The 24,571-nt window shown below is 47.1% G+C and overlaps 1 protein-coding gene across 1 annotated transcript in view; it reads right to left on the bottom strand.

Moving 5' to 3' along the window:
* dnah12 (dynein, axonemal, heavy chain 12) overlaps positions 1 to 24,571 on the bottom strand; it is a 475,562-nt gene that overhangs the window by 416,180 nt on the left and 34,811 nt on the right. The window contains exon 6 of the mRNA XM_072472436.1: positions 4,587 to 4,662. Within this exon, the coding sequence (XP_072328537.1) occupies positions 4,587 to 4,662 (76 nt within the window). The remainder of the gene's footprint in view (positions 1 to 4,586; positions 4,663 to 24,571) is intronic.

Genomic DNA, 24,571 nt, shown 5'->3' with positions numbered 1-24,571 from the left:
CCTTTGCGTCCCTAGTAGCCCGGCGTAGGATTTTACTCATGTGGAAGGAAGCGAAACCCCCCGGACTGGAGGCCTGGATAAACGATGTGGCGGGGTTCATAAAACTGGAGCAGATGAAGTTTGCGCTGGGAGGATCGACTCAAGAGTTCACCAGGCGGTGGCAGCCATTCCTCGACTACCTAGGGGAACGTTAGAGGGAAGACAGATGACCAGCAGCAGCAACCCAGGGGGGAGGGGGGGAGGGAAAGTTTTATTTTATGTTAAATGATTAGTTTACCATGTTGGTTAGCCATTTGTTCACTGTTAAATTTTCTTTTTTCTTATGCTTGATGTGTAAGGGGAAAAAATTGTGATCGAAAAATTTTCAATAAAGTATATTTTTTTAAAAAAGAAAATGTGAACATCAATGATTTTCAATTATAATTTATGGTGTACCTCATGTGTATAGTATGGCTGTTATCAGCAGTGAAAGCACTGTAATGCTTTGTGTGAGTTGCAACGAATGCCCCACAAGTAGTCCTGTAAAGCTTTATAGCATGCCCCATTGTGGTGTCTTATCTTGCCAAGTTTCTTATGACATGTAATGTTCTTCCACTTCTGTCCCCACGTTTTGGAGGTAATCGATGTAAGTTTAGCCTGACTCACATCTCCTTTCTCAGAGGAAAGTAGACGGGGCAGGTGTCATGAAGTAGTATTCAGAGCAAACTTCTGTGGAGCAATCACATGCACTAACTCCATTTTACCAACCATTAGACAGTGTTCTGTGCTACCATGACCCCAAACACCAATTGCCTGCCCCTACATATATTATGTCTGCCACAAGAATTTTATTTTTGCATTCTGATAGGCTCTAATTTCTATACAAAATATATGGGGCTGGATTCTCTGTTCCTGAGGCTAAGTGCCGATACCAATGCAGAATCCGTAGCGTTTCACGGCAAGAAAATCGGCACAAAGCCCTCATCGATTCCGTTACCGGTGAGGGGCTAGCTCCGGCGCCACATGAAACATCCATGGAACGTGCGGAAAATGGTTGGAGAATTGCTGGGTCCTTGCTGCTCATGCGCAGGGCTGACAAGCCACAGCTGTGCGTATGCCTACAACCCCCACACATGCACCGATCATGCTGGAAAGGATGACGCCGGCTGTGCTGGGCCGCGTACCCGCCCACCCCTACCCCATAGCCCACCTCCTGGCCACCCCTCACCACACCCCCCAGCCCTGGCAGGAGCACTCCGGCCAGCGGCATGAATCTCGGCTGAGTGCGGCGGAGCTGGACACCATCCACATGCCCTCTATCTCCCTCCAAAGCCGCAACACTAGGCTCAAGACCGCTGAGGCCACACGTGGCCCGCGCCGTCAGGAACCCGGCCCACCGGACGCGTAGCATCATGGGTGGGTCCGCTAATGACATTTCAGTGGGGTTGTGACTGCGCACAACGCGTATCTCGAAAACGCCGATTTGGAGGAGGAGGAGCATCACGACCAGCATCAAACCGGCACCTGCCGCAAATTCAGCGTCGGGAGCCATTCTCCGCCCAATTGCCGTTCCCGATTTTGCCCTCGAGCAACGGAGAATCCCATCCATGAACTGTGTGCTTTCCTTGGTTACAAAACTTTGCTTCTTATTGCCAAATTGTTTTTATTCATTCATCAATGTGGGGTTTGCTGGCTAGGCCAACATTTATCGTCCATCCCTAATTGCCCTTGAGAAGGTGCTGAAGAGTTGCCCTCTTGAACTGCTGCTGCGGTGTAATAATTAAAGTTCCTGCGTCCATGTTTATAGTGAAAAACGCTTCTGCAAATTTGCCATATTGTAACACCCTCCTACCAATGGTTATGTTTCCATAACTGATTTACATCTCTAAGTTCCTCAGACCTTGACATCAAGGCTACATTTGACAGAGTGTAGCATCGTGAAGCCCTAGCAAAACAGGAGTCAGAGGGAATCCAAGGGAAAACTCTCTGCTGGTTGGAGTCATACCGGGCCCAAGGGACGATGGTTGTGGCCATTGGAAGTCAATCATCTCAGTTCCAGAACATCACCACAGGTGTTCTCCACGGTAGTGCCCTAGCCTCAAATATCTTCAACTGCTTCATCAATGACCTTCCTTCTATCATAAGGTCAGAAGTGGGGATGTTCACTGATGATTGCACAATGTTCAGCACCATTTTTGACTCTTCAGATACTGAAGCAGTCCATGTCCAAATACAGCAAGACCTGGACGATATCAAGGCTTGGGCTGGCAAGTGGCAAGTAACATTTGCGCCAGACAAATTCCAGGAAATGACCAGGAAATCAAACCATCGCCCCATGACATTCAATGGCATTGCCATCACTGAATCCTCCACTACTGACATCCTGTGGGTTACAACTGACCAGAAACTGAACTGGATTAGCCAAATAAATACTACACTTCAAGAGCAGGTCCAAGGCTAGAGATCCTGTGGCAAGTAACTCACTTCCCAAATCCTATTCACCATCGACAAGACACAGGTTAGGGGTGCGATGGAATACGCTCCCCTTGTCTGGATGAGTGAGCTCCAACAACACCCCTTCTGCAAACATTCACTCTCCACCATCAACGTGCAGAATCTGCAGTGTGTACCATCTACAAGATGCACTACAGGAACTCACCAAGACTCCTTAGGCCAGTGTTTTACAAATATCTGTCTCGGTGACCCATTTTTACCAACCGGCCAACCAACCAGACCCACGGCAGCTGACCGTCGTGACCCACGCTGGCCGACCTTCGCGACCCATGCTGGTCGACTTTTACAACCCACGCACCCAAACTTCGTGACCCACCATTTTCACTTACCTTTAATCCGACAGGTGAGCCTGCTTGATCCTCACGATCTCACTTGTTTTGTCTTTCAATGTTACATTTCTGCATGGGTTGTTCATCAGAGGTCCTGGAGCTCACAGCAGCACTGCTTTGTCCTGTTGTACAGTCTCTTGAACAGCTCACACCCCTACTGCTTTGTCCTGTTGTGGACTCTCCTGAGGCACTCACTCCAGGAGGTTTAGTTCTTAAATACTGGCCAGTTTCTGTCTCATTACAAAATGATCCATTTTAAATTTTTCAGTCCAGTTGCTTGTTTGCTGCTGACAAAATGGGGGAATCGCAATTGCGCCAGAACACGTGACGTCACTGTTCGAGGCGCTTGAGCTGTTCTCTGCTTTGCTTCAGGCAGGAAGACTGAATTTTTAAAAAGATCTTCTCCTGAGTCATGGCGCTGATGTCAGGAGGAGGCGGTGCTTCTCGCTGGGCTCCAGGCATGCGCCCTGATAATAAGCGAGCACACATGCGCAGCCCACCCTCATTTTTAAAGCCGGTCGCGGCCGTCATTTTTAAAGCCGCTCACAGCCGGCAGTTTTAAAAGCCAGCTGCTGCGGCCGTTGCACGTGAATTCCCACAATCGGAACGCCACGATGGATTGCTCAGCGACTCTCCCGACACCCTTCCGCGACCCACCCACGAACGCTGCCCCGGCTTTGAAAATGACTGTTTTAGGAAGCACCTTCGAAATCCATGATCACCTAGAAGGACGAGGGTAGCAGATACATGGGCAGCATGGTGGCAAAGTGCTTAGCACTGCTGCCTCACAGCTTCTGGGTCCTGGGTTCAATTCTGGCCTCAGGTGACTGACTGTGTGGAGTTTGCACTTTCTCCCCGTGTCTGCATGGGTTTCCTCCGGGTGCTCCGGTTTCCTCCCACAGTCCAAAGATGTGCAGGTTAGGGGGATTGACCCTACTAAGTTGCCCCTCAGTGTTCAGGGATGTGCACGTTAGGTTACGAGGTTATGGGGATAGAGCGATTTGGACATGGGTAGGGTGCACATTTGAAGGGTCGGTGCAGACTTGATGGGCCAAATGGCCTCCTTCAGCACTGTAAATTCTATGATTCTATGAACACCACCACTTGGAAGTACCCCTCCATGCCATTCACCATCCATACCTGGAAATACATTGGCGTGCCTTCAATGTTGCTGGGTCAAAATTCTGGAACTCCTTCCCTAACAGAATTGTGGGTGTACCTACACCACATGGGCTGCAGTGGTTCAAGAAGGCAGATGTCACTTTACTTCTGGAGTTGAGACCTTTCATCTACATTTGAACTAAGACGGTGATGATGCCAGGAGTTGAGTGGCCCTGGCAGAACCAAAATTATCATGAGCAGGTTATTGCTCTGCAAGTGGCACTTGATAACACTATTGATACTATTGATGATCCCTTCCATCACTTTACTGATGAGGTGGTAATTGGTCTGATTTGATTTGTTCTGCTTTTTGTGTACAGGACACACCTGGGCAATTTTCCACATTGCTGGGTAGATGCCAATGTTGGAGCCATGGGCCAGGGACTCAGCGAGTGCTGGTGTAAAGATTCCTGCTATAAATTACATCTTTTTTATATCCAAGTGTACGCAAACATAGAGAGATGCAAGACCTTTACATATAAGGAGTTCCGCTATAGTAAAAATACTCTCACTTTCACAAATGGAGGCAAATAACGGAAGAATATTGAAAATCCATGAGCATTCAACCGCTTTATTAGCAGACTACACTGACATTATACTCACGTGGGTTCCTGCGGAAGAGGTTCAGAGTCTTCATATTCGAGCCCTGTCACATCTGGCTTTACAAGAACACTTTTCACTAAACATAAAAATATTGACAATATGTTGATAAGCTTGGCTGTATATTTTAAGCTAACTTACCAACTTTAAAATGTGCAAAGATGCAAAAGGTTTCAAAGTATTCTTGTTTTATTTTTATTAGGATACCGGACCAAACCTCAATTTATGTTAGGATACCGGACAAGAAACCCCAGCAATTTTTCAATTTGTAAAACTGTGAGAAATGGATACTTCACCCCAGGAGTGATGGCTCTGATGAAATAGTATCTTTTATGTTGAAACAAATTTTAATTTAAACACAGAATTAACAACATTATCAAATAAATTGCTTCACAATTAAACAGCTAAACAGTTCTTAAATAAATGGAAAATCTTTAACTTACTATCTACACCTGTCACTAATTCCACTTAAGCAACCCAATGCAGTTCAAATGCCACTTAGAAATAAAGTTAACAAAACAGGTTACTTGCTCAACTGTGTTGACGTTTGGAGAGGGAGACCCTTTTCAGGAACAACCTGAATATCCTTCTGTCTTGTCAGACTCTTCTGCTCAACCTAACAGCATTTAGCAAAAACTGCAAAATACAGATAGACCTGGCTCCTCCCATTAATTACATAATCTGTATCCCACTAAGATGTCCCATCACCTGCTTAGCTAAGACTAAATATAATCCCTCATAAACTATTTACTCTCCAGGGAATCTCGAGGAATCAAATCAATATCTCATTAGTCAACTCTCCGTAAACAAGTAAATGGTGAAAATCAATCATTAGCAGGATTTCTGGTGGCGTGATGTAGGGGGGAGATGCACACAAGATGGCTCCCGCATTGTACATTTAGCTCCTTTTCTTGGTACCACAAATTATTTATTCTTCTGAACCCATATGTTTATTGGAATGAGGTCTTATGACTGAAGTGCCCAAAAAAATCAGGGAAAAGAAAGCTGGGAGCAGTGTGAGGCCTCGTGGAGCTCAAATAGCAGAGTAGGTTTCTGGTTTTCCGTCTACTCCACTGACAGGCAGAGGTTCTCTCCAACACCTTGGCGAAAGAATTTGAAAAGCATTGATGAATTGTGTTGGAGAGCCTTAAAAAATCAATTGCGGAAACCTTGGCCCCCATTCGAGTGGCTCTGTGGAAAACTAATCAGACCACTGAGGTCCAAGGAGCCACCATCAAGAATATGGTGGCCTTATTGGACCACAGCAATCAGATTTTGGAATCCGAACTGTGTTCGGTGACCAATATGAATAGATCGTTGCCAGCCAAGATGAATGACCTAGAAACAGGTCCAAGAGGCAGAATATCCAGATTGTGGGGTTGCTGGAGGCGATTGAGGGCCCTAGGCCCATGGAATAATATTTGAGCATGCTCTGCAAAATGGTGGGCGAGGGTGAAATCACATCCCTGCCTGAATTGGTCCAAATCCATCGCACACTTCAGCCAAGGCCTTGTCCTGAAGACCCACCACGTGCGGTAATAGGGAGGTTCCACAGCGTCAAGGAAAAGGAGAAGGTTTTGGGATGGGCTGGAAACACCGCGATTTTAAGTTGGAAGGCCACTCCATCAGGTTTTATCAGGATTTGGATGCGGTGGTAGCAAAGAAATGAGCCACATTCAATGGAGTTAAGGATGCCCTGTATAAGAGTAGAGTCCGGTTCGGATTGGTCGATCCAGCTCACCTCTGAGTAACATTTGGAGGAAAAGACTATTTCTTTGATGTTCCCAGAGAGGCAGGCTCTTTTGTCAAATTTTGCTTTTGGCTCTGTCAACGGGCATGTTGTACTGTTGGCGGCACGGTAGCGCAGTGGTTAGCACTGTTGCTTCTCATCTTCAGGGTCCCAGGTTTGATTCTCGGCTTGGGTCACTGTCTGTGTGGAGTCTGCATCTTCTCCCTGTGTCTGCGTGGGTTTCCTCCGGGTGCTCCGGTTTCCTCCCACAAGTCCCGAAAGATGTGCTGTTAGGTAATTTGGACATTCTGAATTCTCCCTCAGTGTACCCAAACAGGTGCCAGAATGTGGCGACTAGGGACTTTTCACAGTAACTTAATTGCAGTGTTAATGTAAGCCTACTTGGGACAATAATAAAGATAAAGATTATTATTACATTGTTGGGAGTTTCAGGTTTGTTTTCATTTTTTCTTGTTCCTGTTGGGTTGAGTTCCTATAGTTCTTCATTAGAGTTGGGCTTTTATACTATTCTTTGTATTAATATATAGTTTCCTTTCTGTGCGCAAGTTAAATGGGGTTTTCGTTTTTTATTGTTTATATCTACCTTTCTCTTTCTCCAGTTGGGAGTCTCCCTGCTAACGAAGGAGTTAGTTAATGGGAGCGGTTTTGGAGGGTTTGCTGGCGCGGATGTGGAAGACCTCCAGTTCGTTTAGTCACCTGGAACATTAAGGGTTTAAATGGCCCAGTGAAAAGGTAATTTGCTCATCTCAAGAGTTTAAACAGCGATGTGGTGTTTTTCAAGATTTGCGGGTCAGAGATCAAACTAGGTTGCGTAAGGGGTGGGTAGGGTAGGTTTTCCATTCTGGTTTTGATGGCAGGGCCAGGGGTATGCCGATTATAATTAATAAAAGGGTTCAGCTTTCTGCCTCTAAGATTATAGCTGACCCCAATGGTCAATATGTTATTGTCTGTGGCTCCTTGGTGAGCACCCCAGTTGTTATGGTTAACATTTACACCCCCAACTGGGATGATACGAATTTTAGTAATTCCCTGCTGGCCTCCTTCCCAAATTAGACCCGTATCAGCTTATTTTAGGTGGGGGCCTGAATTGTGTCTTGGACCCTAGATTGATCGTTCTTGCTTCATTGGGGATGGCCAGAGCTTTGTCATCTTTCATGACGCAGATGGGGGGGGTAGATCCTTGGTACTTCTTGCACCCGAGCGACAAAGGCTTTTAGTTTTTCTTGCTCTCCTCCCTTCATTGGCGGCGGCTTAGTACTCAACAATTATCACCAGATCATGTCCCCCACCGTCTTGATTTAGCACTATAGTTTGGCCCCACCCAATGTCCATCCTGGAGATTAGACACATGATTAGCACATTAAAAAATTGTGATCATATGTCCATTGCCATAGAGGACTGTATAAAATCTAACAAATCCAATTCAATCTCCCCTTCCATGTTGTGAGAGGCTCTTAATGCAGTCCTCAGGGAGGAAATTATCTCCTACATTTGTTGAGGACAAGAAGGTTGGAGCAGCAGGTGCTGGTGGACTCCATTCTTGAGGTGAATCACCAGTACTCTCTTGATCCTACCCTGCAGTTATTGGCAAGTTGGAAAAAACTGCAAACCCAATTCGAACTCTTGTCAACTAGCAGGACGGTAAATCAGTTACGCTGTTCATGGGGCACTTTTTACGAGTACGGGGAGAAGGCACTTTTGGCTCACCAGCTTAAATGACAGGGATCACACAGGTACTCAATTCGAGTGGTAACACTGTCTCTGCCCCTCCTTAGGTTATTGCAGCTTTTGAATCTTTTCAATGCGATCGGTGCCTCCTCCACATGGGTCGGTCATGTCTGACTTTCTGGACGGTCTACCCATCCTGGTTGAGGTGGATAGGAACAGTGAGTTGGAATCCCATTATGAAACTTTCAAATGTATCGGGTTGATGCAATCTGGCAAAGCCCCTGGTCCGGGTGAATTCTACAAAACGTTCTTGGAGCAACTTGTGCCTATAATTTTGGGCGTGTTCAATGATTCCCTATTCCGGGGTTGTTATCCCAGACCCTCACTCAAGCCTCTATTTCCCTGTTTCTTAAGAGGGACAAAGACCCGACACAGTGTGGTTCATACTGTCCTATTTTGCTTCTGAATGCCGACATCAAGCTATTTGCTAAGGTGCTGGCGCTTTGTCTGGAGCCTTGCCTCCCAAACATACTCTCGGAAGATCAAACGGGCTTCAAGAAGGGCTGACAATTGTCAGCCAATATACGTCGCTTGTTAAATGTTGTCCTTTTCCGCTCCGAGGTGCCGAATCCGAGGTGATAATATCTCTTGATGCTGAAAAGGCATTTTATTCCATCAGGTCCCACAGAGAGAAGAAAGAGAGGGTGGAGAGGGAGAGTCTGGTGGGAGAGATACTCAGGGTAGACAGGAGATACGCGGAGGCCCCAGAGGGGGGGCTGCTGAACGAACGCCGGAAGCTGCAGGCGGAGTTCGACTTGCTGACCACGGGGAAGGCGGAGGCGCAGTTAAGGAAAGTGAAAGGGGCAGTATGGGGAGAAGGCGAGTAGGATGCTGGCGCACCAGCTGCGCAAGAGGGAGGCGGCTAGAGAGATTGGGGGAGTGCGAGATAAGGAAGGCAACATAGTGTTGAGCCCAGAGAGGTTCAATGAAGTCTTCAGGGAGTTCTACGTGAAGTTATACGAGTCGGAACCCCCTGGGGAGGGGGAAGGGATGAGGCAGTTTATGGACTGGTTGAGGTTCCCGAGGGTGGAAGTAGAGCGGGTGGAGGGATTGAGGGCCCCAATTGAGTTGGAGGAGGTAGTCAGGGGGCTGGCAAGCATGCAGTCGGGCAAGGCCCCGGGTCCGGATGGCTTCCCTGTAGAATTTTATAAGAAGTTCTCGGAGCTACTGAGCCCGCTCCTGCTAAGAACCTTCAATGAGGCAAAGGAGAGAGGGATCCTCCCTCCGACGATGTCGCAGGCATTGATTTTGCTTATCCTGAAGAAGGAGAAGGATCCGCTTCAGTGTGGATCCGCTTCAGTGTGGATCCTATAGGCCAATATCGCTTCTGAATGTAGACGCCAAACTGTTGGCAAAAGTTCTGGCCACCAGAATAGAAGACTGTGTCCCGGGAGTGATTGGGGAGGACCAGACGGGTTTCGTTAAGGGCAGGCAGCTGAACACAAATGTAAGGAGGCTCCTGAATATTATCATGATGCCCTCGGAGGGGGGGGATGCTGAAGTGGTGGCTGCAATGGACGCGGAGAAGGCCTTTGACAGGGTAGAGTGTGAGTATCTGTGGGAGGCGTTAGGCAGGTTTGGATTTGGTGAGGGATTCATAGGGTGGGTCAAGCTGCTGTATCAGGCCCCTGTAGCAAGTGTGTCCACGAACCGGCTGAGGTCGGAGTATTTCAGGCTGCACCGGGAAACGAGGCAGGGGTGTCCCCTGTCCCCGTTGCTGTTTGCCCTGGCAATTGAGCCATTGGCCATTGCGCTCAGGACTTCAAGGGATTGGAGGGGGCTGGTACGTGGGGGGGAGGAACACCGGTCTACGCGGTTGACCTGTTGTTGTACACTTCGGACCCGCTAGAGGGGATGGGGGAGGTCATGCAGATCCTGAAGGACTTTGGGAGTTTCTCGGGGTATAAATTGAACGTGGGGAAGAGTGAGCTGTTCGTGGTCCACGCTAGGGGCCAGGAGGAAAGACTGAGGGAGCTCCCACTCAAGATGGTGGAGAGGAGCTTTCGGTACTTGGGGATACAAGTGGCCAGGAACTGGGATGCCCTGCAAAGGCTCAACTTAACCCGGCTCGTGGAGCAGATGGAGGGAGAGTTTAAAAGGTGGGATATGCTCCCGCTTTCCCTGGCAGGATGGGTGCAGATTGTGAAGATGACGGTTCTCCCCAGGTTCCTCTTCGTCTTTCAGTGCCTCCCCATTTTCATCCCCAAGTCCTTTTTTAAGCAGGTGAATAGGATTGTTACGGGATTTGTGTGGCGAATAAAACCCCGCGGGTTAAAAGGGCATAGAACATAGAACATTACAGCGCAGTACAGGCCCTTCGGCCCTCGATGTTGCACCGACCTGTGAAACCACTCTAAAGCCCATCTACACTATTCCCTTATTGTCCATATGTCTATCCAATGACCATTTGAATGTCCTTAGTGTTGGCGAGTCCACTACTGTTGCAGGCAGGGCATTCCACACCCTTACTACTCTCTGAGTAAAGAACCTACCTCTGACATCTGTCTTATATCTTTCTCTTCTCAATTTAAAGCTATGTCCCCTCGTGCTAGACATCACGATCCGAGGAAGAAGGCCCTCACTGTCCACCCTATCCAATCCTCTGATCATCTTGTATGCCTCAATTAAGTCACCACTTAACCTTCTTCTCTCTAACGAAAACAGCCTCAAGTCCCTCAGCCTTTCCTCAGAAGATCTTCCCTCCATACCAGGCAACATTCTGGTAAATCTCCTCTGCACCCTTTCCAATGCTTCCACATCCTTCCTATAATGCGGCGACCAGAATTGCACGCAATACTCCAAATGCGGCTGCACCAGAGTTTTGTACAGCTGCAACATGACCTCATGGCTCCGAAACTCAATCCCTCTACCAATAAAAGCTAACACACCGTACGCCTTCTTAACAACCCTCTCAACCTGAGTGGCAACTTTCAGGGATCTATGTACATGGACACCGAGATCTCTCTGTTCATCCACACTGCCAAGAATTTTACCATTAGCCCAGTACTCTGTCTTCCTGTTATTCCTTCCAAAATGAATCACCTCACACTTTTCTGCATTAAACTCCATTTGCCACCTATCAGCCCAGCGCTGCAGCTTATCTATGTCCCTCTGTAATTCGTAACATCCTTCCGCACTGTCCACAACTCCACCAACTTTAGTGTCATCTGCAAATTTACTCACCCATCCTTCTACGCCCTCCTCCAGGTCATTTATAAAAATGACAAACAGCAGTGGCCCCAAAACAGATCCTTGTGGTACACCACTAGTAACTAGACTCCAGTCTGAACACTTCCCATCAACCACCACCCTTTGTCTTCTTCCAGCTAGCCAATTTCTGATCCAAACTGCTAAATCTCCCTGAATCCCTTGCTTCCGTATTTTCTGCAGTAGCCTACCATGGGGAACCTTATCAAACGCTTTACTGAAATCCATATACACATCAACTGCTTTACCCTCATCCACCTGTTTGGTCACCTTCTCAAAGAACTCAATAAGGTTTGTGAGGCACGACCTACCCTTCACAACGGTAGGTTGTTGTGTACACGGTTTGTGTTGACTATCTCTAATCAAATTATTCCTTTCCAGATGATTATACACCCTATCTCTTATAAACCTTTCCAAGATTTTGCCCACAACAGAAGTAAGGCTCACTGGTCTATAGTTACCGGGTTGTCTCTACTCCCCTTCTTGAACAAGGGGACAACATTTGCTATCCTCCAGTCTTCTGGCACTATTCCTGTAGACAAAGATGACATAAAGATCAAAGCCAAAGGCTAAGCAATCTCCTCCCTAGCTTCCCAGAGAATCCTAGGATAAATCCCATCCGGCCCAGGTGACTTATCTACTTTCACAATTTCCAGAATTGTTAACACCTCCTCCTTATGAACCTCAAGCCCTTCTAGTCTAGTAGCCTGAATCTCAGTATTCTCCTCGACAACACTGTCTTTTGCCTGTGTGAATACTGATGAAAAATATTCATTTAGCACCTCTCTTATCTCCTCGGACTCCAAGCACAACTTCCCACTACTGTCCTTGACTGGCCCTACTCTTACCCTAGTCATTCTTTTATTCCTGACATATCTATAGAAAGCTTTAGGGTTATCCTTGATCCTACCTGCCAAAGACTTCTCATGTCCCCTCCTGGCTCTTCTTAGCTCTCTCTTTAGGTCCTTCCTAGCTAACTTGTAACTCTCGAGCACCCTAACTGAGCCTTCATGTCTCATCTTTATATAAGCCTCCTTCTTCCTCTTGACAAGTGTTTCGGCTGCCTTAGTAAACCACGGTTCCTTTGCTTGACCGCTTCCTCCCTGCCTGACAGGTACATACTTATCAAGGACACGCAGTAGCTGTTCCTTGGCATTCTTGGAGTGTAGCCCGGGGGGGGGGGGACTGGTCACGGCTCCGCTGCCGTTCTCACCGGTGCGATACACCACAAGTCCGGTGGTGACGGCGGCACTGAGGATTTGGGGGCAGTGGAGGAGACACAGGCAGGAGGAGGGGGCCTCTGTGTGGACCCCGATACGGAATAACCATAGATTTGCTCCGGGTAGGATGGATGGGGGGTTCTAAGGCTGGTATAGGGCAGATATTAGGATGATGGGGGACCTGTTTATAGACGGGACTTCCCCAGCATGCAGGCGCTGGAGGAGAAGTTCGGCCTGCCCCCGGGGAATGAGTTCAGGTACCTCCAGGTTCGGGACTTTCTTAGAAAACAGGTGGGGCCATTTCCGCTGCTGCCCCCACGTAGGATCCAGGACAGGGTGGTGTCTGGCATCTGGGTAGGGGAGCTGCAGTTGGTGGAAGAAGCCTCAGTGGAGGAGTTGAAGGGCAAGTGGAAGGAGGAGCTGGGTGAGGAGCTGGATGGGGGCCTGTGGGCCGACGTCCTGGGCAGGGTGAACTCCTCCTCATCATGTGCCAGGCTCAGCTTAATTCAGTTTAAGGTGGTGCATCGGGCGCATATAACGGCAGCAAGGATGAGTAAGTTTTTTGGGGTGGAGGACAGGTGCCCAAGATGTGCAGGGAGTCCGGCAAACCATGCCCATATATTTTGGACATGCCCGGCGCTTAAAGAATTCTGGCAGGGGTTTGCGAGGGTGATGTCTAGGATTTTGGACACTCGGGTGAAGGCGAGTCCAACGGTAGCGATATTTGGGGTGTTGGAGGATCCGGGAGTGCAGGAAGCGAAAGTGGCCGAGGTACTGGCCTTTGCCTCCCTGGGAGCCCGGAGACGGATCTTGTTAATGTGGAGGGACTCAAAACCCCCGAGTGTGGAGACCTGGGTTAGCAATATGGCGGGGTTCCTCAGCCTGGAGCGAATAAAGTTCGCCTTGAGAGGGTCCTTGGATGGGGTTCTCCCGGCGGTGGCAACCTTTCCTTGACTTTCTAGGGGAGCAGTAATTGGCAGCAGCAGCAGCATCCGGGGGGGGGGGGACTGTTGATATAATGTAAGTTTTGCATGAAGACAACACCCATCTTGCTCTGTTTAATAATTCTTGTTTAGTTTTATTTTTATTATTATTTGTACTTCTATCTTTGTTATGTAAAAACGTTGGTTGGAAAAGCAATAATCAAACATTTATTTAAAAAAAGACAAGGCATTTTATAGATTTGAATGGAAGTATTTATTTGAGATTCTGGGGAATTTTGGATTTGACCACAAATTTATTTCTTGGGTTTGTCTGTTGTATAAGGTCCCCACTGCCAGTGTTCATATGAACGCCTTGAACTCTGATTATTTTCCTTTGAATAGGGGCACGAGGCAGTGCTGTTCACTGTCCCCGCTCCTGTTTGCTCTAGTTATAGAGCCGCTCGCTATAGCTCTGAGGTCCTCTAGTAAGTGGAGCGGATTACTCAGGGAGGGGAGGAGCATCGGTGTCCCTTTACTTTTTAAAAATAAATTTAGAGTACCCAATTAATTTTTTTCAATTAAGGAGCAATTTAGCGTAGCCAATCCACCTAGCCTGCACATTTTTGGATTGTGGGGGCGAAACCCATGCAAACACGGGGAGAATGTGCAAACTCCACACGGACAGTGACCCAGAGCCGCGATCGAACCTGCGACCTCGGTGCCGTGCGGCAGCAGGGCTAACCCACCGTGCTGCCCTGCGGTGTCCCTTTACGCCGACTACCTGTTTCTTTATATTATGGATCGAGCCCCCTCCATAGATAACATAATGAAGTTGCTTAACACCTTTGACTCCTTCTCTGGGTAGAAGCAAGAGTGAATCTTCCCCAGTTACCCTTGGGAGGCGTGCAAACTGGGGATGTTACCTTTTTGCCTAGCTAAGAAAAGCTTCGGCTATATGGGGGTCCAGGTGGCCCATAACAGTGCCTCACTTCTAAGTTGAATTACACCAGTGTGGTTAGCAGTATCAAAGCAGATTTACAGATGTGGAACGGCCTCCCCCTATCTTCAGTGGGTAGGGTTCAAACTATTAAAATTAATGTTCTCTTGAGGTTTCTATTTTTCTTTCAGTGTCTCCTGATTTTTCTCCCCAAACCCTTTAATATTAAGGTCAACAAGCTGATATCTTCTTTTATTTGGGCAGATAAGACTCCTAGAATCCGTAGTGTTCTGCTCCAAAGGGACAGGCAGTCGGGGGGCTTGGCCCTCCCCAACGTATTGTTTTACTACTGGCAGTTAACATTCAAAAAATATTGCTGTGCTTTAGCGATCCTGGGTCTATTTGGTGACAAATGGAAGCTCGTTCCTGCACCACATTTACCCTTCTTGTAATAATAACTGCACCGCTGCCTTTTGCCATGTTAGATATTCCTCAAATCCAGTGCTGGTCTCCTCCCTTAGGATTTAGAGAGAGTGTCGGCAGCTCCTTTTCCTGTCTTCACTAGCTCCTATTTGTAATAATTACCTCTTTCTACATACTGGTTTGGACTGAAAATTTTAAATCTTGGGAGGTGAAGGGTCTGGAGCAGTTTGGAGGCCTGTCCGTAGAGGAGAGGTTTGCCAGTTTTAGGGAATTAGCTGAGAAATTCCAGCTGCCCAATTCCAGTCTTTTTAAGTATCTCCAAGTTTGTGATTGTTAACATAAAGTTTTTCCTTCCTTTCCCTTGGCACCACCCTCTTCCCTGATGAAAATAATTCTGTCCCTGGCTCGGCTTGACGAGAGGTCTATTTTGGACATATATGGTCATATTCTTTCAATGGATTCAACTACATTGATTCATGTGAGGATGAAATGGGAGGGTGAATTGGGTCCCAATCGTAACGATGAAGTGTGGAGTGAGGCCTTTCATAGGGTCAACTTCACATCTACATGCGCTCGGCTGAGCCTGATCCAGGTTAAGATATTGCATAGGACGCACCTGACCAGGGAAAGGATAAGCAGGTTCTTCCCTGGGGTTGAGGATATGCGTGAGTGTTGTTCTCTTGGGCCAGCTAACCATCTGCATATGTTCTGGTCCTGCCCAAACCTATAGGTTTTTGAGCTTCATTCTTTAACACCATGTTGGAGATACTTCATGTGGATTTGGATCAGTGTCTGTTGGATTCGCTGGTGATACAGTCCAGGGTAAAGGCAAATGTCCTTGCCTTTGCCTCGTTGACAGCCCGGATATGAATATTGCTTAGGTGGAGGTCTCCCACTCCGCCAAGTGCCTCCGCTTGGCTGGATGACTTAATGTAATTTCTTTTTTCCCCAAAAAATTTAGAGTACCCAATTCATTTTTCCAATTAAGGGGCAATTTAGCGTGGCCAATCCACCTACCTAGCACATCTTTGGGTTGTGGGGGCGAAACCCACGCAAACACGGGGAGAATGTGCAAACTCCACACGGACAGTGACCCAGAGCCGGGATCGAACCTGGGACCTCGGCGCCATGAGGCCGCAGTGCTATCCACGGCGCCACCGTGCTTCCCTTACTTAATGTAATTTCTAAATTTAGAGAGAGTCAAGTTCACCATCAGAGGGTCATTGGAGAAGCTCAATCTAAGATGGTAACCTTTTCTTTCTTTTTTTTAAGGAGTTAGTCACCATCAGTTGTTAGGGGCTAGTTTTATTATTTAAGTTAATTAGGTCTTTTTCTCTTTTTTTATACTTTTATATTGGATTGTGATGTTTTGCCTTTTTTTCCTCTCTTTTTGATTGTTTTGGTTTGTATTGAGTATTATGAAAACAAAAATTTAAATTAACATTTTTATAAAAAATAAATAATTGCCTCATCTTTTATGGTTGTTTAATTACAGCATTAGTAGACACACGGTCTGGGTACCTTTACCTAGATGATTTAGTAATATTACTGCAACAAATATATACTTAACCCAGGCTTTAAATGACATTGCTGCAACAGATGTAAAATACAATATATAACAATTTCTTACACTGATCGCATTTTTCACTGCAGAGGTAATTGTTTATTTCACACAAATGAGAAATCATGATCTATTTCTCTGGACAAGTAATGTATCAAATGACATAGCCTCACATATAAAGTCACTTTACAGGGACTAGACACTGACAACTATGATGAAACCATAATCCTTCAAAATAGATCACAGCAAAGAAAAATTGAAAACAACAGATTTGAAATCTATCAGCAAATTTCATTATAGAGCCTGATCAGAACTATCAACACAATTGGTCTGGGCAAAGCTAGATTCAGACAGATGTTATTTTATTTGGCTGAGCATTTAGTTATCTAAAGGTTACATGAATATGTGTTAAATGGCTGAGTACGGTAATCATACAGCACTTCAAGCAAAGCTAAAATAAAGCTAAATAAATTTTAGCCGCAATATTGCAAATGCTAAAGTTTTGAAACATCGACTGATACGAGCCATGAAATCAAAGAAAAGCAGGCTACATAAGTTATATTTTTAATATTACAATTCCACCATCAACAATCTATTTAAAATTATCTAAATTATACTAACTATGGAATTTAATTTCCTCCATTCTCTTAGAAATTAAGAAAACAAAGGAATATGAAGTCTAATTAAACAAAAACAGAAAATGCTGAAAATACTCAGTAGGTTTAGCCGTATCTGTGGAGAAAGAGAGACAGTTAACACTTCAGGTCATGGCTGGGACATGGTCCGAAGATCTTGCCTGGGAATCAAAGATGCTGATCACTCAACAAATGTTTAGTAATTTTAAAAATTGTATAGTTTGGATATCCTTAAACTGGAATGTCCAGATCACTGGCATCATGACACCTGGAGCCATATTGCCTCGTCAGAAGTGGTTTCAAGGCTGTAATTTCACTCAAGGGCTTAAACACACCACTCAAAACAATGAAGAATGATATGGGTTCAGTTCTATAGCTGACTTGGAGATAGCCAGAGAACAAGAACTTGAACTTGTATTTATTTATTTTTTTTAAAAGTAGCACAAAGGCAAAGGAGGAGATATTAGGAGATATTAGGTCACTCAATGAGGTGGCATTTTAGGAAGTTCCTAAAGGTGGACGAGTTTCCTGAGGAAAGTGCAGATTATCTATAGATATTCTAGATTTTGTAAAGATTCTTGATGACAAGGGAGTCAAAGGGCATAGGAGGTAGACAGAAACTGCAGTTGAGGCCACAATCAGATCAACCTGATCTTATCAAGCGACTGAGCAAGCTTGGTGGGCCGAAAGGCCTACTCTTGCTCTTAATGCTTGTATGTTTGATTCACATGGCTAAAGGCACAGCTGCTAAACACGGCTGAAGGATGCAGAAGAAGACTGAGAATTCAGGGTATCTTGATAATAAAGAGGCTATGGAATCAGAAGCTCAGTTTCGGATCAAATAGAATATTGGGCTAGTGATAGTCTGGTTCAGCCCAATACAATGGCTAGGAAGGTTAATGAGGTTTTGGCATGGGTAAAAGATTTATGGTTGTGGGGATCAATGACACCTGATCATTTTAATTATGCAGGCCCTCTGGCAGCCCTACCTGCACTGCTCGTTGCCTGCATGCCTGGAGGTGGAACCAACTATCAAAGTGATTATGACACCACTCAGAGACATCCCTTTTGCAGCCTCCCATCTGATGAGATAATGGTTTTCACCATAGTGGTCAGCTGTGTTAAACATCACCTGGTGTGGCTCAGAAGCCCCATCCTGGCCCAGTTCTGTTGCATTTGCTGCAGAGGAAAACAGCAGCTGAGAAAGTGCAGGATTTTTTGGCTTTTTTCTCTGAGCCCTTTTCTCAGCCAACTGAGTTTTCCATTACTGCTCTCCTCTTCCCATACCCCTCCAGTAAGAAATCTGACAACACCAGGTACATCAGGCATGCCCCTCCAGTCAGTTTCCAGAGATCAGGGTGGTTAGTGGTTGTCTCCCAGTTGTCAGTGGCAATGTCTGCTATCTTCATATCTCACTATTGGGTGTCTTTATGAACCTAGGAGACCATGACCCCATACCAGTTCACCAATGTTGTTTGGATTTAGAGTCGTCATCCATTTAATGAACAGGGCCAGGCCAGTGCATACATCATTAGCTTAGAAATGATTATATGCTGATGTAATTAGCACTCTCCAGGAGCTCCAGGTTGGTGATCTTGCCCTGCCAAGAAATGCCGAGGATACTTCCAAGACAGCAAAAGTAGAAACTATTCCATTTTTTCTCCAACAACAGCCTTTTCTCCTGCCTAGCATATGTTATCCAGGTTTCATTACAGTGGGGGAATGTGCTGAGAACACAGGTTTTATTAACTTGTTTGGTGTTCTCAGTCAGGATGATGTTGTTCCACAAGCCTATTTAGCTTGTACAAAACAGCTGCAGGTTTTGCAATGCATGTGTTGATTCTAGCAGCAAGTGACAAATTGCTAATGATAGTAGAGCCTAAGTATGTGGAGCTATCAATGGACCTCCAGTATCAATGCTGACGGATGGCAGTATGGTGATGTCCTGAACCACAACATTTGTCTTACTGATGCTCGTGGTCAAACCAAACATTTTACCGACCTAAGAGTCTGTCCATTTGATGAAGGTATCCCTTGATACGGAATGCTAGTGCAGAATTTTCAGCGTCAGCAAACTCTCTCTTGGGTACTTGCCACACTTTTGTCTTGGATCTGACAGTTTTGGTATGGAAGTCGACACCCCATGTAGATGAACTGACAGCAACAAAGAGAGGAAAATGCCAAAGTCTATCAGTGCCAGAAAACAAACCTGTTTGATCCCGATACGGACCTCAAAGTGTTCTGATGTTGCTCCATCATAGCTGATCGTACCCAACATATTATCATGGACAGAGGAGATTGTTTTCTGCTTGGATCCGCTGTTGGCAGGCAGACCAGAGCATTTGCAACCAGTTCAAACTAGCCTCAGGAACCATGTAAATCATGATAAGAACAAGGCAATGTTCTTTGGAAACTGGGCCAACCAATACTTTGACCTCTTCAGAGTAAAGTCAAAATACCCAAAAGTGCTAGGGTTAGGGCTTGGAGGGGCCAGGACCTGTGCCAAAAAGTACAAGTGCAGAATCATGGTGAAACAGAATCTAGGCATTTGGGAATGAGGCTTCCTCGTCATCGCATGCAAGAACTTGGTCATCAGCTGCAAGGCGCTCTTAGTGTTGCTCTACATGGCACAGGTTTGACCCATGTCCAGCTCCTGCATCGTGGCAGTCAAGTGAGCCAACTTCTGCTTTATCTGGAGATCAAAAATGGACCATGTCCATTGAACCTCTAAATAAAGAATGAAACATCTTACCCAACTTTCCCCTCATCCTGATGGCCACCTTTGTGTGTGGTTGCATCAAGATGTGCGTGGACCCTCAGAACACAAACACCAAGAGCTATTATGTGCTGAAGTTCTATTGGTCCACGGTGTTGCGAAGAATGGGTCTGGAGAGGTTGCCATGGAATGCTGCAGTCTGCTGGACTATGCTGTACCACCTCTCCTTGGTGGAGGAAAATTGTGCAGAGTGACATCTTTGAACCACAAATTTATCAGGCAGTGTTCCTCATGTAATGTCCTCAAGGCTCTACAGGAAAAGAACATGGGTCCCGTTAGATGCTTTCCTGAGCAGACTGTTAAAGTCATTTGGCAGAATGTGTCATTGCCAGAACATTCAAACAAGCCCTCAAAGCAGCTGCAGTGGGCAAGAAACCATCACCCACATCCTTCAGGAATGCATCTTTGCAAAGCAGGTCTAGAAATCGATGCAGTGGCTTTTGTCATACCTAGCAGCTCCATAAGAAAGGAATCTGTGCATTATGGGCTATTCTCAGGAATTTGCACCAAGATAAATATTGCCTTTTCCTGTAGGACAATCAACTTGTTGAAAGATGTTCTTTATTCAGTCCAAAGCGTGCTGGTCATCCAATGCAAAGAGCTGTCAATGACCGAGTGTTGCAGACTGTCACATTCTAAGAATCAGGGCTGAGGGATGTACCAAGGCTTGGGGCAGCCACCACAAGGTTCAATGGGGAATGTCCACTGTATAATGCTCCTATACCGAAGGGTTGAACCCTTGTAAAGCCTCTCAGAAGCACCAAAGAATGTTTGAAATGAAGTGCAAACATACATGGTAAGTATAGTGATCCGTTTAATGTTCTGCTTTGAAAGAAACTGATCTATATTGCACTTTTAAAATGTCTGAATGGTTATCGAAACATTGGATTTAGGAGCAGCAGTGGGCCATGCAGCCCTTCAAGCTTACTCTGCCATTCAATGTGATCATGGTTAATCTGCTTGTAGTCTCAACTCCAATTTGCTGTCTGCTCCCCACAGCCCTCGATTGCCTTGTGTCGCAAAAATCCAAGTCTTCCTTGAATAAATTCAATGACCTTGGGCGCAATTCTCCCATTGGAGAAAACTGTAGTGAAAACTGGAGTGTTTCACTCCGGCGTCGGAGGCCGCTCCCAGCCCCCTATTCTCCTGCCCCCGGGGGGGCTAGTAGCAGCGCCGCGTCATTTACGTGCGCCGGGCCTTGGCGGAATTCCGCCCCTTGTCTCCACTGCTTTCAGGGGAAGAGATATTATATTTGGATACTTTTGAGGAGAAAAAATCTCTTCATCTTCCTACTTAAATGGTAGACCTTTTTTTCTTAAACTGCATTGTCTAGTTTTAGTCTCTCACTCAAGTGGAAATATCCTCCCGGTATCTACCCTATCAAATCCCCTTGGGGTCTTAAATGTTTCAATAAGATCACTTCTCATTCTTCTAAATTCCAATGGGTGTAGGCCAAACTTATTCAACCTTTCAGCAAACAAAGCCTCTCATCCCTAGGAATGAGTCAAGTGAACCTTCTCTGTACTATTTCTAGCGCAAGTATATATTTTTTTAAATAATGAGACCAAAACTATACACAGTATTTCAGATATAGTCTACCAAAGCCCTATACAGCTTTGTGGTGTTGGGTGTTCTGAGGTACAGATGAACCAACACGGTTGCGATTGGTACAACACAGTTTTATTCCAACTTGTTATTTACAGATCTGTCTTGGTACTCAACACGTGGTGACTGTGTGAGTGTCTTGTTAATCAGGTCCTGTCCTTGTCCTTGTCTCCAGATGGACTGTCCACTAGGTGTCGTGTTTCTTGTCTTATACTGTGTCTGCTCTTGTCTGTGATTGGCTGTCGTGTCGCTCTTGTCTGTGATTGGCTGTCGTGTTATGTGTGCTAATTGGTCTGTTGGTCTATCTATCATGATGTGTGTGTTTGACTATCATGACATCCCCCTTTTTTTACAAGATTATGTGCCTACGTGGTTATAAATATGAATGTGTCCTGAGTGCAGCTAAAGGTGTGTGTGCGTGATATTTACAGCATGTACATGTGGCGTAACTATATACATGGGGTGTCAGGTGTGGTATGCTAACGAGGTTGTACCATAACAAAAGAAGAAAAACTTTGAAGTGTGGTCCGGTCAAACGAGATCTGGAACAATAAAACAGTAACATGTTACAATACAATAGTTGCTAAACTTTGACGTGTGAACAGTCTCATAAGTCCAGTCTAGTAGGTGGGCAACGAATTTGGGTTGACCGCCTCAAGGGTGGGTCGAGAATCACCGGCTGAGGTGCGGGCCTGGCCACGGGTGGCGACAGAAGGGGCATGGTATATGGCAGCTCCACGAAGTCAGTATCAGGAACCAGTGGAGGACACGGTGTCTGTGTATGGTTCCGTTGCGAGCGTGGAAGTAGGCGAAGGGCTCGCTGATTGCGCCTACGCATGGATCCATCCGGCATGCGTACCAGGAACGAGCGGGGAGCCACGCGTCGGAGAACTTCGGCATGTGCTGACCAGCCACCGTCTGGTAGATGAATGTGGACTTTGTCTCCAGGGGCCAGGGGGGGAAGATCAGTTGCCCTTGCGTCGTACGATCTCTTCTGGCGATCACGCTGCAGTTGCATCTTATGCAGTACCGGAGCATGGTTTGTTGTTGGTGCCAGGATGGAAGGCACAGTGGTTCTGAGGGTGTGACCCATCAGCAGCTGTGCTGGCGAGAGACCCGTGGCTAGCGGGGCCGAGCGATAGGCGAGCAGGGCGAGGTGAAAGTCCGATCCGGCAGCAGCAGCCTTGCAGAGGAGCCGCTTGGCAATGTGAACGCCCTTCTCCGCCTTTCCATTGGACTGGGGATGCAGAGGGCTGGATGTCACGTGTGTGAAACCATACGAGGCAGCAAAGGACGACCATTCATGGCTGGCAAAACAAGGCCCATTGTCCGACATGACAGTCATCGGAATGCCGTTGCGAGCAAAGGTGTCTTTGCAGGCCCTGATGACAGCAGACGACGTCAGATCGTGTAGGCGTATGACTTCTGGGTAATTGGGGAAGTAGTCCATGATGATAACATAGGCCATGCCAAGCGCGTGAAATAGGTCGACACCCACCTTCGCCCAGGGGGACGTCACCAGCTCATGGGGCAGAAGCGTCTCAGGAGGTTGCGCCGGCTGAAACCTTTGGCAGGTTGTGCAGTTGAGCACCATGTTGGCAATATCGTCACTGATGCCCGGCCAGTATACTGCCTCTCGGGCCCTCCGTCTGCACTTCTTGACCCCCAAGTGGCCTTCGTGTATTTGATTGAGAACCAGCTGGCGCATACTGTGCGGAATGACAATCCTGTCTAGCTTCAGAAGGATCCCATCAATGATGGCTAGGTCGTCCCGTACATTATAGAACTGCGGGCACTGCCCTTTGAGCCATCCTCCAGTCATGTGGCGCATCACTCGCTGTAAAAGGGGGTCGGCCGCTGTCTCTCGGCGTATGCGGGCAAAAACGCGTTGGAGACGATGTATGTGCTCCTGCGGTGTGGTAGACCAGATGATGACATCGTCCACATATACGCACACCCCTTCGATGCCTTCCATCATCTGCTCCATGATTCTGTGGAAGACCTCGGATGCCGAGATGATGCCAAATGGCATCCGGTTGTAGCAGAACCTGCCGAAAGGGGTGTTAAAGGTGCATAGCTTTCGGCTGGACGGGTCCAGTTGGATCTGCCAAAACCCTTTAGAAACATCCAGTTTCGTGAATATCTTCGCTTGGGCCATTTCACTGGTGATCTCCTCCCGTTTGGGTATGGGATAATGTTCCCGCATAATGTAATTATTGAGGTCTTTGTGGTCTATACGGATGCGGAGCTCGCCAGAGGGCTTCTTGACACACACCATGGAGCTGACCCATGGCGTGGGCTCCGTGACCCTGGATAGGACCCCTTGGTCCTGGAGATCCTGCAGCTGCAGCTTGAGGCGGTCTTTAAGTGGCGCAGGAACCCTGCGAGGTGCGTGAACGACCGGGATGGCGTCCGGTTTGAGGCGAATTCGGTATATGTATGGCAGTGTTCCCATGCCTTCGAATGCCTCCTGGTTGTGAGCGAGGAGCGATTGGAGCTGTGCGTTGAACTCACATCCGGGAAGTCAGATGTGTCGTCTGGAGACAGAATTCATTGTACAAGGTGGAGAGCCTTACATGCCTGTGCGCCCAGCAAGGAGTCCTTCGATGAGCCAACTATTTCGAACGAGAGTGTGGCCGTGTGTGTTCTGTGTGTCACCTGGAGCTGGCAGGATCCCATGGCCGGGATAACGTTCCCGTTGTAGTCGACCATCTTGCACCGGGATGGCTGGATTGGTGGTCTGACCTTCATGGCATAGAATGCTGACCATGCTATGAGGTTGGCGGATGCGCCAGTGTCCAGGTGGACAGTGATCGGCGTTCGGTTGACCGTCAGGGTGGCACTCCATTCATCAGCCGGATTGATGGTGTTGACCCGGTTCACATCAATGACCGCAACCCGGAAGGCGTCTTGGTCATCTGTGTCGTTGGGTTGGATGTCCTGATGCGGAGGCTGGATGGTTCGCACGTGTCTGCGAGGTTGTCGGAGATGTGGAGGATCCATCGGTTGAACCGCTCGACAGTAGGCAGCGTAGTGGCCCATCCTGCCACAGCGTAGGCATTGTCGGGTTTTTGCAGGACATTGCCCTTTTAAATGTGCAGCTCCACAGTTGCCGCACGTCATGGCGTTCGTTACGCCACTGCGCATGCGCAGTTCGGTCTTGCGTCGGGCGCGCCTGCGCAGTGCATCCCTCGATGTTGCCGTTGGTTTTGGCGCGCACAAA

The sequence above is a fragment of the Scyliorhinus torazame genome, chromosome 13, assembly GCF_047496885.1.
Source record: "Scyliorhinus torazame isolate Kashiwa2021f chromosome 13, sScyTor2.1, whole genome shotgun sequence".
Taxonomy (NCBI): Eukaryota; Metazoa; Chordata; class Chondrichthyes; order Carcharhiniformes; family Scyliorhinidae; genus Scyliorhinus; species Scyliorhinus torazame.
This window is presented reverse-complemented; position numbering and strand designations above follow the sequence as displayed.